General features: G+C 44.4%; 1 protein-coding gene across 5 annotated transcripts in view; it reads left to right on the plus strand.

Annotated features, from left to right (window-relative positions):
• The window catches only part of FGFRL1 (fibroblast growth factor receptor like 1), a 168507-nt gene extending 155820 nt beyond the window's left edge, over positions 1-12687 (plus strand). For all 5 annotated transcript variants that reach the window (XM_083861801.1, XM_083861803.1, XM_083861802.1 and 2 more), the window contains 3 exons: positions 536-820; positions 4397-4750; positions 7898-12687. In XM_083861801.1, the coding sequence (XP_083717927.1) occupies positions 536-820; positions 4397-4750; positions 7898-8307 (1049 nt within the window). In that variant the 3' untranslated portion in view covers positions 8308-12687. The remainder of the gene's footprint in view (positions 1-535; positions 821-4396; positions 4751-7897) is intronic.
• The last annotated feature ends 425 nt before the right edge of the window (positions 12688-13112 follow it).

The raw sequence follows: 13112 nt of genomic DNA on the forward strand, positions 1-13112 counted from the left end.
CTGTCACACTTCTAAGACTTTCCTATGTATTTAAAAGATGCTGACTCTTCTTAAATTCCAAGAAAGCCACTGAGAACCAAGAGGCAAAACATTTTCAGGAAATGAAGCTTCATGTGACAAGCAAAAAATTGAGAAAATGGTCAGCGTGACAGGAATCTGAGTTTTTTCCTTTGGTCTTGGCTAAGGAGTTTGTGGAATATGGTAACAATTACAGTGTGATTGTGGGGCTGCATTTTGCCTTCAGCTGCAATAGCGTGATTTTGGCATTATTTTGTGAGATGGTCTGGTGCAATTGCCTTGAAGACATAGAAATGCTGGGTTTGTGCTATGTAGAAGGTTAGTGCAGTGGCCAGAGCAGTCCAGTAGACATTCAAATGCGTTGGGCTGGGTGGTGGATCCCTTCTAAGGAAAACAGTTTGAGTTGATGTGAGGGGAGAGTGATACACTGGCATGTATGGGGCTGCCTCTCAAGCAACAGTTTCCTTCTTTGCTCATGTCCTGTGCTGACCACAGTCCTTTCTGATGCCCTTTGCAGCCCGGCCCAGGTTCACTCAACCTGCCAAGATGAGGCGGAGGGTGATCGCCCGCCCCGTCGGCAGCTCCATCCGCCTCAAGTGCGTGGCCAGCGGCAACCCCCGGCCTGACATCACCTGGCTGAAGGACAACAAGCCCCTCACTCCTCAGGAGATTGGGGAGAACAAGAAGAAGAAGTGGACGTTGAACCTGAAGAACCTGAAGCCAGAGGACAGTGGGAAATACACCTGCCGGGTGTTTAACAAAGTCGGGGAAATCAACGCGACGTACAAAGTCGAAGTGATCCGTAAGTGCAGCTCTGGGAGGGAGAGCACAGAGGGGCCTTTGAGAAGGGGGCTGGGCCAGTCAAGACAGCGTGGTGGCAAGGGTGCAGTGTTGGTGGCTGGATGTGGAAATGGGGAAGTGCTAAAAATGTCAGAGAAAACATTGCTGAAACTCTAGAATGAACCTGATACCTGGGCAAAACAGAGTTGTAAGAAGACAGCTGAGGAGCTGAAGTGAGGACAGGTGCCTGGGAAACATTCATCTCCACAGGCACCTGCGTGACGAAAGTCATGCCCAGTTCAGTCTCTTCCACAAGACAGTCAATTCAAGGACAGACTGAGAACTAACAGAGAATGCCCTTTCAAGTACCATGGGGGAGGGGGAAAAATATCTAGGATAGCCCAGATTAGTATGGGTGAAACCAGTCAATTCAAAATTTAATTTAGAAGTTTCCCAAGGGAATTAGCAGAAATCTTATGACTAGAGTGACTAGCCAGACAAGGCTTTAGAGCCAGATTCTAAAAAAATATATGGCCAACTGAAGGTCCAGGCAGGTACAAACGAGTTACTAAAAAGAAACAAACCCAAAAAACACACACTAGGATCCTGTTTGTATCTTTAGATGCCTACATAGCTTTAGAGATTCAATCCTTAGAAGATGAGCTGTGGGGGATTACCCTGCATTGTGATGAGGTAAATTGCTCTTCTTACTATCTAGGTATTCTGATTCTTGCTCTCTAATCTTCTGTTTCCCCTATTATTCCTGAGGATAATTATACTCAAATCCTTCTTAAGTTTACCAGAGAAGAGCTCTTATTCTTAAATCATTGTGCTTTGCCTATGACATCATAAGTTGTCATGGAAATGATTGCAGTGTAGCCAACTCAAGAAAGAGGAGAAGATGAGCTGAGTGGAGGGAAGATTGAATAGCTTTCATTAATGAGGAGCAGGGGCATGGAGGGCTATTTCCAGCCACTTGGAAAGCATGTTGTTTGTCTGTGCATACATTTTAGCATGAGAAAGTTTATCCCAGTGTGAAAGATCGTTCTTAAAGGTAAAGATCTGTTCTCTGATAAGTCGTTTCTCTAGAATCACAGGAATTAAAAGCACATGTGGGAAGCTCTGTTGGGCTCTGAAGGCACAAACCTGCTGGACATCTGGGATTGATAAAGATGCAGCTGTGTGGAGACAGTAAAAACATGTGTTTACACTAAAACCAGGAGCAGAGGCAAGGAAATGAATCAAGCCCCATCCTAATGGCAGCTGTGGCATTTTCACTTCATCAAAACCAGACAGCACCAGGAACAAACCCCTTTCTGTGTCCCTGTTTATCTTGGTTTTTATCAACTTAAAGATGTATGTAACCTTTGTTTTCATTAGCTTTTGCTGGCTAGGAGTGAAAACAGTAACCAAAGCTGGAACCAGAGTCAAGGAGATAAGGGAATTAAGCAGTTTTCAGACATCTTTCTATTTTTAACATCATTCTGTGGAGCATTACAGGTTTTATTCAATTTCCTCCTTTTTTTCCCCTCTGAGCCTCCAGTCCTAAGTCCTGCTTATCTGAGTCTCAGTCTCTCCGGCTGTGATTGCTGCTCACAGTCCCAAGGCAAAGCCTACAGAGACTACTGTGGTATTTTTGTTTCCTAAGCACATCTTTAGAGCCCTCAGTATTGAACATATCCCGAGTTTTTGAAAGAGGGTCCATTGTTCCTTCCTCTCACTCCAAAGCCAGTGCTGGTGGGAGCTGTTTTGTTACATGCTCAATCCAACAGTGTTTGCCATCAAAAGGAGTTGATGATTGCCAGCAGCTACCACCCACTGTGATACCATAATTTCTCCTTTGCCTAGGATAGAGGTTTGCAGTACCTCCTTGTCTGGAAACTGTGACTGATTTATCTGATCCTAACACTAAAAAAAATCCAAACATTCCTCAGAGTGAGGCATACATTTTTCCTTTCACTTTATGTGGTGTTGACACAACCTTAGACTTACGATCATACTGGAAAGGATGGTCATGTGAACCTCTTCAGTTTGATTTTCTTTCCTTCCGTCTTGTTTCCTGCCTTACCTGGGACTTGAGGCACAAAATAATTTGTGAGAAAGGAAAGATTTTGTTACTGGCTAGAAAAGAAAAAGCCTTCTGATCTTGTCCTCCACAATTTTTTTTTTCCATAGTGAGTGTGGTGGTCATTATACCAAAGAAAGGAGTGATAAAAGCAGGGAGGTGAGGATGAAATGAAAGTCTTCCTCACTGGTAGTGCCTGTGGTCTCGGTTCTTCCAGTACTTGATGACATGGTATGGGATTTTTTCCGGTACAGTTTGGTCCCCATGGACACCTACCAGGCACAGCTTGAGAGGTGACAGGTATCTCCTGAAGGACTCCCAGACAAAAGATGAGAATATCCACAGCCTGCCATAGTCCGTGAGAGAAGGGGTCTTTTCACATATTATTTTGTCTGTCCACAGGGAGCATTTAAAAAGGCCAAAGGTAGAGAGGATATGTCTCACCCCACCCCTCACTATCCCCAAACTGGAGGTAGCCATCAGGTGTGGGTCCTTAACAGATAAGTATTTGTATATAATCTGGTAAAAACCTGAGGTTGTGTCTAAAAACACATAAGTGCTCTGTCTTACTCACCTGTAAATTGCAGCCTACTGGTCATGGTGGTAAGAGACACATCACAGAATCACAGGTAGGAGAGTTGCTCAGTGTACAGAAGAGAAGGATGAAGAAAATCTTCTAAAATACAAGGGCTCAGAGAGAAACCATCCTTTTCTCCAGGTCTGATGCAGGTAGAAAAGGAACTTCCTTGTTATAAACAGGAAGATTCAGGTTGAGCATGAGAAGAGATTTGTTAAAGCCTCAGACAATGGAGGAGTTGTTTGGACTGGAGAGCATCTCCTGTTGGAGGCTTTGGCAGAGGCTGGCAAAATGTGTATCAGGAATAGTTTGCAGAAATCTCAGCCTGCCTTGGGGCAGGGAGTTGGACTAGACTGTTATTTTCACAGAATTCATAGAATCACTAGGTTGGAAGAGACCTCCAAGATCATCAAGTCTAACCCATGCCCGAACACCTCAACTAAACCACACTGGGTGCCACATCCAGTCTTTGTTTAAACACATCCAGGGATGGTGGCTCTACCACCTCCCCAGGCAGACCATTCCAGTATTCTATCACTCTTTCTGTGAAAAACTTTTTCCTAATATCCAACCTAAATTTCCCTTGGCACAGCTTGAGACTTGTTCTCTCGTTCTGTCAGTTGCTGTCTGGAGAAAGAGACCAACCCCCACCTGGCTACAGCCACCTTTCAGGGAGTTGTAGAGAGTGATAATGTCACCTCTGAGTCTCCTTTTCTCCAGGCTAAACAACCTCAGCTCCCTCAATTGGTCTTCACAGGGTTTGTGTTCCAAGCTCCTCACCAGCCTTATTTCCCTCTCTGGATGCACTCAAGCATCTCAGCATCCTTCCTAAACTGAGGGGCCAGACTAGACACACTTTGCATGCCTCCTATACCTTTTCCCTATGTTCCTGCAACTGCATGTTGCTGAGGTTGGCAAACACCTTTGCCCACGGAGCTCCCTGTGTTTCTGTGCAGAGAGGACGAGGTCCAAGCCCATCCTGACAGGGACACACCCCGTCAACACCACGGTGGACTACGGTGGGACCACCTCCTTCCAGTGCAAGGTCCGCAGCGACGTCAAGCCCGTGATCCAGTGGCTGAAGAGGGTGGAGTATGGCACGGAGAGCAAGTACAACTCCACCATTGATGTTGGGGGACAGAAGTTCGTCGTGCTGCCCACAGGGGAGGTCTGGTCCCGCCCAGATGGCTCCTACCTGAACAAACTGATGATCACTCGAGCCAAGGAGGAGGATGCAGGGATGTACATTTGCCTCGGGGCGAACACCATGGGCTACAGCTTCCGGAGTGCTTTTCTCACAGTCCTGCCAGGTGAGTTGTTGTTGCAATAGGACACAAAATAAAGGTGCTTGACTCCAGTCAGAAGACAGTAGAAATCAGAAGGCTTTATTTACAATTCCTTCAGCCCTTTTATAATGTGCTGTGCTAAGAAGGCACGTTATTGGTCCATAGGGCTGACATCTCTTCCACTGGCTAAGTAACAGAAATAGCAAACAACACCTGTTGTTATGGGAAAGGAATATTGTTTACACAAGGTTGTTTTGGAAAAAAGAAAACTGTTGAAAAGTTTCCCTTGGGAAGAGCTAGCAATTCTCAGGCTCAGAAAATACTGGGTTCACAAGTTGTGACATTTTTCCCCCCCTCTATTTTTTTATATTACCAGTCATCTGCGTTGTGGTATTTATTAATTCAGCTACTGATGCCCATTGGTTCCCTGGCCCTCTGTGATGCTGTGCTGATTTAGGCTAGCCCAGTTCTGATAAGAATGAATGGGGGACTAAATCAGCCCTGATTTAAATCACTTCCTGCTGAAATCCTGTTGATGATGTTTCCTTTTCTCCCTTTGTGGGGAATAATCACAGAATCACAGAACTGGTCAGATTGGAAGGGACCACAGTGGGTCATCTGGTCCAACCTCCCCGCTCAAGCAGAGTCAATCCAGACCACCTGGCACAGGATTGTGTCAGGATGGCTCTGAAATATCTCCAATGAGGGAGACTCCACAGCCTCTATGGGCAATCTGTTCAGTGCTCAGTCACTGCACAGTAAAGAAGTTCTTCCTCACATTCAGGTGGAACTTCCTAGGCATCAGGTTCTGCCCTTTCTTTGTGTCCTATTGTTCAGCATAGTGGAGCAGAGCCTGGTCCATGCTCTGACACCTCCCTGCAGATACTTTCAGACATTGTTGAGGCCCCTTTCAGTTATCCAGGTGACATAAAAATGGAGTTATCTGCTCCTGTATGAAAGAGGAGCAAGCTGGGAAAAGATAATGCAGTTGCAGACACTCAATCACTTCAGTGATAGGCTGCAGGATGGGAGAGGGGAACTGAGTAACAGCACAGTTTGCAACCTCATTCCCTAAAATTCCTCCTTTCTCTTGCCCTTATTTATATTGCTTTTACTGGTAAAAGGAAACAATGATACAGGCCCATAAAATGGGAGAAGAATAAAAGTTTTCTGGGTCACAAAGAAATGAAATGAATAAGTGTGAAAACCAGAATGATTGATTAGTTAATTTTTTACCCAGTGATCCTCTGGGGCCCCTGTACCAAACTCACAGCTGCTGCCTTCCCTCCCCAGACCACAGAGCTGGCCACATCCAACTGAGACTGTGTCATTTGTGTTTGAGACACACCATCCTTGTCATTTGCTGATCATTTGCTCCTTTGTCTTCTGACTATGCAGCTAATAAACATTTTGGATTTAGGACTACGCTAACTGAAAGGCCTGTAAATACCAAGGAAGAAGCAGCATGGGTGGGATATAACTCAAAGCCTCTGGGAGTTCCTGACCTATGAGAGTCTGATCCAGCTCCCACTGAAATCAGGGGGAGACTTTCCATGGATTTAAATGGGACTGTAGTGAGGCCTCATCCCATAACCAGACACTGCAGATCTGTTGTTATTGGCCATGGTTGAGAAGGAGAACCCAGCTTGTCCTAAGATGCAAAGATGTGGTTGTAAAGCCATGAGTTAAAAAAAACCATTTTGCTTGTAAATCTACCAGCTTTGACATTGGAAGCTCTGAGGAGCATGGATGAATATCAAAACACTTCTTTTCAGCCCAGCATAGGATTTTTGGCAACCAGCATGAAGACTTCTATTTTCATGGTCAGCCAATGGGTCAGTTCTCTGATCATGACATGTTTTTAACAGGGGGCTGGACCAGACTCACCTTCCAGCCTAAATTATTCTGTAATTTCCAGTGTTGGGGAATCAAAATTTTGTCTATTGAGGTCAAAGTATAGGTCCTCCTAACTTCAAGGAGACCACATAGTGTATATTTAACATTTCAAGCTACCCATAGGATTATTTGTCAAGGAGAGAAAAAGACATTAGTGTCTTAAAGAAGTTTAGCTTGGAAGTTAAGTGATACATGTTTAAATATAACACAGTGAATGATTAAGATGGCCTGTGGTTTTTGAAGTTTTCTGGGTCTCCCTGCAAGTCGAATTCTGTGCCCTGGGTATGTTTCAAGGCATTGGATATTCCAGCTGGTAGCTATCTAGACAAAGATTTTCATAGCTAGAATCCTACCCCAGGACTCCTTTTGGGTCTATAAATCAGATCAGGATTTATTAAACTGGAGTGGCTATCCAGGGATAGCCACTGACTGCCAACTGCAGAGAGATAAAGGAGGAGGTGGTTGTGAAAGATGATGTCTAAAGCATCTTATCTCCTCCAGTAGCTGAATTTACTGCTCTTGAAAAGCCAGCAGCAGCTCCAAAAAGCTGGAGAGGTGGAGGTAGAGCTCATTTGGTGTAGGAAGCTGAGGACAGACTTCAATGCTAAATGAAATTTCAGTTCTTCATCACTTGGGAACCAAGGAGGGGCCACCAGCTCACCTATATTTTTCCCATCCTTCAGCCTTTCCCCCAGCCACACAAGAAATTTAAGACAACACCTCCAAAACCCCACATTCATTCTCCCTGCTATGGTGGAGCATTGCTGGGTAGCTCCAGGATTGCTAGACAGGATTTCTGGAAAGTGTCTGAAGCCCTTGTAGGCAGAGCTACACCTGGCAGAGGTGGGTGGGCAGCGTGCTGTGCAACCTGATGTGCCTCCTGGGCTGCTAACAGGGAGCTTTTACTGACATGTCCTGTATTGTGTTCTTCAGTCTGGGCAGCAAAGCCCACTCTGTCACAGAGTGAGAGTGTTAGGAAGTTCTCTCAGGCTGGCTCTAGTGTGCATCCATTAAAGCTTGGATAAGAGAGTTCCCCAAAGACTCTCCTCCTGACCCCTAAACCAGAGAAAATGAGTTGCTTGTCCTTCCAGGAGCACTGAAAAGCAAGGCAGTTACCAAACATCATGTGCTAGCTTGATTTCTCCCCTGTTACTTGGTCTGGCAGGGTTGCCAGACAGCCTGTACAGCAGCCAGCCCAAGCGTGACATCTGTTTCGAATCCGCTTTGCCTGCACTTAATTAACTCTTTCTGTCTCTCCCTTGCCACCGTGTCCAGATCCCAAGCCTCCCAGTGCACCTGTGCCCCCTTCCTCAGCCAGCAGCCTGCCCTGGCCAGTGATCATCGGCATCCCTGCCGGGGCTGTCTTCATCTTTGGGACCATCCTGCTGTGGCTGTGCCAGTCCAAGAAGAAGCCGTGCTCCCCTCCGGCCGCGGCGCCCGCGCACCGCCCGCCGCCCCGCGACAGGATCTGCGTCTCCCAGCTCCCCGACAAGGACTGCATCTCCTCCATCAACTACGAGGAGTACGTGGCCCAGCAGCAGCATTTACTGTCCCAGGGGCCTGCCCTGGCCCCTGCCATGGCCTCCAAAATGTACCCAAAGATTTACACGGACATCCACACCCACACCCACTCGCACGTGGAAGGCAAAGTGCACCAGCACCAACACATTCAGTACCAGTGCTAAGGGTGGGCCCCGTGTACAGCGGCTCCTTTGGGCTTTTCCTCGTGGTACCTCAGCAGCAGAGACTGCTCCAAGTCAGCTCGCACTGCCAAGCAACAGGCAAAGCAGACAGAAAAGGTTATATATATATATATAATTTTAAATATATATATACATATATATATAATTGTATATGCGTGTGTGTATGTGTGTATATATATATGTGTATATATCTATATCTATCTATATAAATATATATATAATAGAGAAAGACAGAGAGAGAAAAGAGATTTTTTTTTTTTTTAATTATTGCAATCAGGATGTAGCTGAGGAATAATGAAGGAACTCCAATTCTGTCTCCAGCAGCAGAGCCTTCCTGGATATTTTAATCAAAGTGGCAGCAAGTGAGATGGGACACAGGGATGTGAACCACCACCTCCTTCCTTGTGTTACTGAAAGGAGCAGATGGAGCAAGAGGTGTGTGTGGTACTTCTCTGGATGGGCCTGGATGCCTGCTGGGCATCGCTTGTTTTGGTGGGAAGCCCCCAGACCTGTCCTGTTGAGTCTGAGTGACTCAAGCTCTAACGTACTTGAGGTTTAGTGCCAAAGCACCAGGAGACGTAACCAGGTCATCTCTTCCAGGGAAAGAAAATAACACAATTTTCTGGAAAAACCAATTTCTGTTCACAAGGTGAAAAGCCGTGTGCTTCTCAGTCATGGTCAGCACAATCTGATTGGTTAAGTTTCAGTAAGGTGAAGACATCTTGTTTCCCATGGGATATTCTGCAGATCAGCTCCGCTCCCCTGGTCCTGGGACTCAGTGCCACTGCCAGGAAAAAGGAAAGAAGGAAAGAGGAACATTGTACAGAACACCTTTATATTTATATTTAAGAAATAATAATAATTAATAATAATAATTGAACTGCTGATGGTGAAGAAAGCAAAACACACTGTCCTTCTCTGATGGCTTAGAGTGACAAGCTACTGGATTTTCTGCATCAATGCAAAATACATGAAAACATTAGAAAAAATAGTAAGAAGCAAAGAGAGTGAAATAATCTTGTAGGAAAAAATTGCATTTGAGAAATATCCACCTAGGTTGTGTGTGGTTGTCCCCTCCCCTCAGATATCACTTCATAAGTGATAAAACGTTGCAGTTCAAACAACAGTAAAAACAGAAAGAAGAGAAAATAAATAAGGACCATATTAAATACCTATATGGACTGGGAATGAATCCAATTGCAAAATATAAAACCTTTGTAATTCTATATAGAGTTTAAACAGAAGTCATGTATATTTAATTTATTTTGTTAAACAAGAAAAAAAATGTATGATATTTTCCTCAAAACAGGCATTTCTATATGTATTTTTTGATCAAAGAAAATAAAGATTTTTTTTTCAGGTTCTGTAGATGCCATGCTCAGAACACACTTGATGTAGCTTGTGACAACTGTGCTTCTCCTAACCTGGAGGCCACCTGTCTCTATGCCTTTTCACACTAGCCAGGTGTCATCTCCTGTCACCTCAGGTGCTGCTGGTGCCATCCTGTCTGTCAGAAACTGACCTTTTCCACTGTCTGTATTCTGACTGTGAGGGTCTGCAGCAGCCAGATCATTTCTCATGGACCCCAGCCATCTTTAGTAGCAGAGTTCTTCTCTCACAGGGAAAGCTGTTTCACTATGCATTTCTGGGTGTGTGTGGGGGGGGTGTGGGGAGGATGATTCATTAGTTTTTTAAGCCCAGACTTGCAGCAGTTTGTTGGTTTGGGGTTGGTTTGTTTGTTTGCATTTTTAAAAGAAATTTTTGTAAATCAAACCATAATAATTTGTGAGGCTGTAAAAGGAACTTTGGCCTCAAGGTGCTTGGAAGGGGAAATGATGAAATGTAGGTGAAACACTTAATTTGTAACTGCAGCTGCTTTAGGAGCCTGGGGAAGGTGAGCTGGGGACAGTGAGGAGAGAACACAGGAGCTGCTCCCCTTCAGGGGGGCTTGAACCTTCCTTCTGTTGCACACCACAGAGAGGCACCCAGCTCTTCAGGGGGCAAATTTTTTTGGGAGAAAGCAGGTTCAGCAATGATGCAACTGTTTCTCTTCTTTTCATTTAGAGTTTGATGGTTAAAAAAAAAAAAGAGAACATCTGAAATGTGTTAATTTTTAAGTTTGAAATTACTTCCTTCTCAAGCCTATTCCATGAAAGAGATCCTCACCAAACCGGCTGCTCCATTTAAAACTGAAACACTTTATTTAACCTGAAACAAAGCTGTGCTTCAGGCTTTGCTTTTCTCTGAACGTTTCTGGAGGTATTTGCTCTGTGTTGACCCGCAGTGATTTTTTCTGGTGGTTTGTTTGAATCACCAGCAAACCAAACAGTTCCCTGTTTGCTCAGCCGTGGTGCTGTGAGATGGGGCCCCGATTCAGTGAAACACGTCAGCTCCTGCTTTCTTCACCAATACATTCTGCTCCAAAAAGTCCCTTTCTTGCCTTAGGATTAGGTTATCCATGTAATAACCAGTAGAGGAAGACCATCCCTCGTGATGGTCCTCCTGTAGAGGTTGTAATAAAGCAACCCATTGATAACTAGTATTTTTCGGCCAGAGGCTTGAACACAAATTTATGAAATCCCTAAAATTCAGATTAAGGATATCTTTATATGCATCCTCTCAACTTCAGGGAGAGCTGAGAGGAGCTTAAGTGTGAGCACTGATATAAGGCATGGATAAAAGGCATGATTTAGGCAGGAGTTCTTAATGGCTGTAGTATACTGAATCATTTCATTAAAAAAAAAAAAAAGCCTCTATACACTAAGGGCATTGACTTTATTTCAAGGAGACACTAAGTGTATGTTTCCATGAGGGATGCTAAAGTCTGCATCTCACATCTTGTGCCTGTGGGAAGCTTCTTACTGCACCGTAGAATGTCCCAGACTCCTGCACATTCCAGCAGCATCAAGGGCATGGCAAAGGGCAGTTTTCCCCTGGGAGCCTGTGGTCTTCTGCTGTCTGGGCCAGTATTGTAGCAAGGAGACATTTCTGACCCATGCTCTGTGAGCAGTCCTGACACCAGCTTCAGAGGTGGAGGTGAGCACTGGGTTTGTGGGGTTCAGCCCTTAAGCAAACCCTGAGAGTTTTTCTAACAGCACCAGTTCAAGTGGCAGCTCCATCTCTGAGCCTCAGAGAGAGGGTTGGTGGGTTAAGAGAAGCACTCCAGCATTTCCCATACAGCACAGAATTCCAGGCTGTGCCTAGCACTCTCCACCAGTGCCTTCTGCCCTTTGTGACCCATCTCCACAGTGATGTATCATGCAGGCAAAAACTTTACATTTTGTCAGATGGCTCAAGTGGAAGGAGAGCTTTCTTCCTGCCCTCCAAAGCTCCTGAGTCAAAGATAAATCTCTAGTGCTGCTGACAGAGCTCTCCAAAGGCATTAAACTACCCAGCATGGATGATCCATCAGCCCAGGGCAGCTGCAGCTCTCAGCTCTGCTACTGAGAATGCAGCTCTGGTTTTGGATGCACCATGAGAGATGCTATAAAGATCTTGATTTGCAGAAAGCCTGGAGATTTCATCCTGCCTTGGGCATCTGCTGCATCCTGACCACCAAAAATGATGTGAAGTTTCCCCTCAGGGAAATACCCTAGTTAGGAGGGGCTGTGGTTTTTGTCTGGGCCTTGTCCTGGCTTGCTGTGCCTGGGTGGATTTCACATTTTTTAGGAATTAGTTTTCCTTCACAAGGTATCTCTTAAGAGCTTTTCCAACTTTGTCCCAAGCCCTACTGCATGCCATTGAATTTTAGGGCTTGATTGTGCCTTGCATATATTGCAAAGTCTTCCGTAGTTTAAATAAATTCAACCAGGTCATACTTGTGTATGAATGTGTTTTCTATTCAGTGGAAAAAGATTTGAATGCAACTTCATTCCTAAATAGAGCGTGTTCAAAGAAAACCATTGTCTTGTTTTTTGGTAGCTGACCCTATGTTGAACACAGAAGATTTTTTATTTTATGTATTTGTATACATATGCATATAGGCATATAGATGTACGTGCCAGGCTGTGGTACAGAAGGCAGTTGTACTTTTAAAACCATGGAGCTTCAAAGATCAAAGGGATTTTAGGCTTAAAACTCACTATCTTTGTTAATTTTATTTGCATTACAGATCAAACATGGCTTTACCTACCAGTTTGTGTGTGGCATTTTTTAACTTTGTATGGACAATCTTTCTGTGGTCGGCCCCTTTCGAACCGAAAACTTATCAGACGTTGAAGATAAAAAGTGTTCTGTGGTTTTCATTTGGTGACAAATACAATAACTGAACACATCAAAGGAGACAGAATGTCGCAGTGTGTCTGTGGCTTTGTAATAAAAGTTGCAGAAAAAAAAAGGAATAAAAGCCTGGAATTGTGTTAATGTGTTTTAGAGTTCTGTGTTTTGAAGGGAAGGATGGCTCTGTGTGGGGTGTGTGTGTCAGCACTCATCAGGAGTGTGTACTGGCAGGACAAAGCAGACAATATTGTGAAGTTACCTGTGTGCCACAGCTTGGTCCGATATTTTGTGTGGGTTCTGTGAATCAAGCAGAGACGCTTCTTTTTTGGTTGGTTTTTTTTTTGTTGTTTTTGTTTTTGTTTTTGTTTTTGTTTTGTTTTGTTGTTTTGTTTTGTTTTGTTTTTTTTTATTACTTGGGAAAGGTTTCTGGGTTTTAGTGAAAAAGGGCAGTTTTTAATCTGTTCACCTCTAAAGCCAAATGCTATAACTGCACTAGGAGCCAAATTTTAATTAGTAAGATGAAATATTGGAGTACCTGGAATGGATCAGGGATTTCAAGGTCAAGCTCA

Source organism: Zosterops lateralis (assembly GCF_965231275.1).
Source record: "Zosterops lateralis genome assembly, chromosome: 5".
In the NCBI taxonomy this organism is placed as follows: domain Eukaryota; kingdom Metazoa; phylum Chordata; class Aves; order Passeriformes; family Zosteropidae; genus Zosterops; species Zosterops lateralis.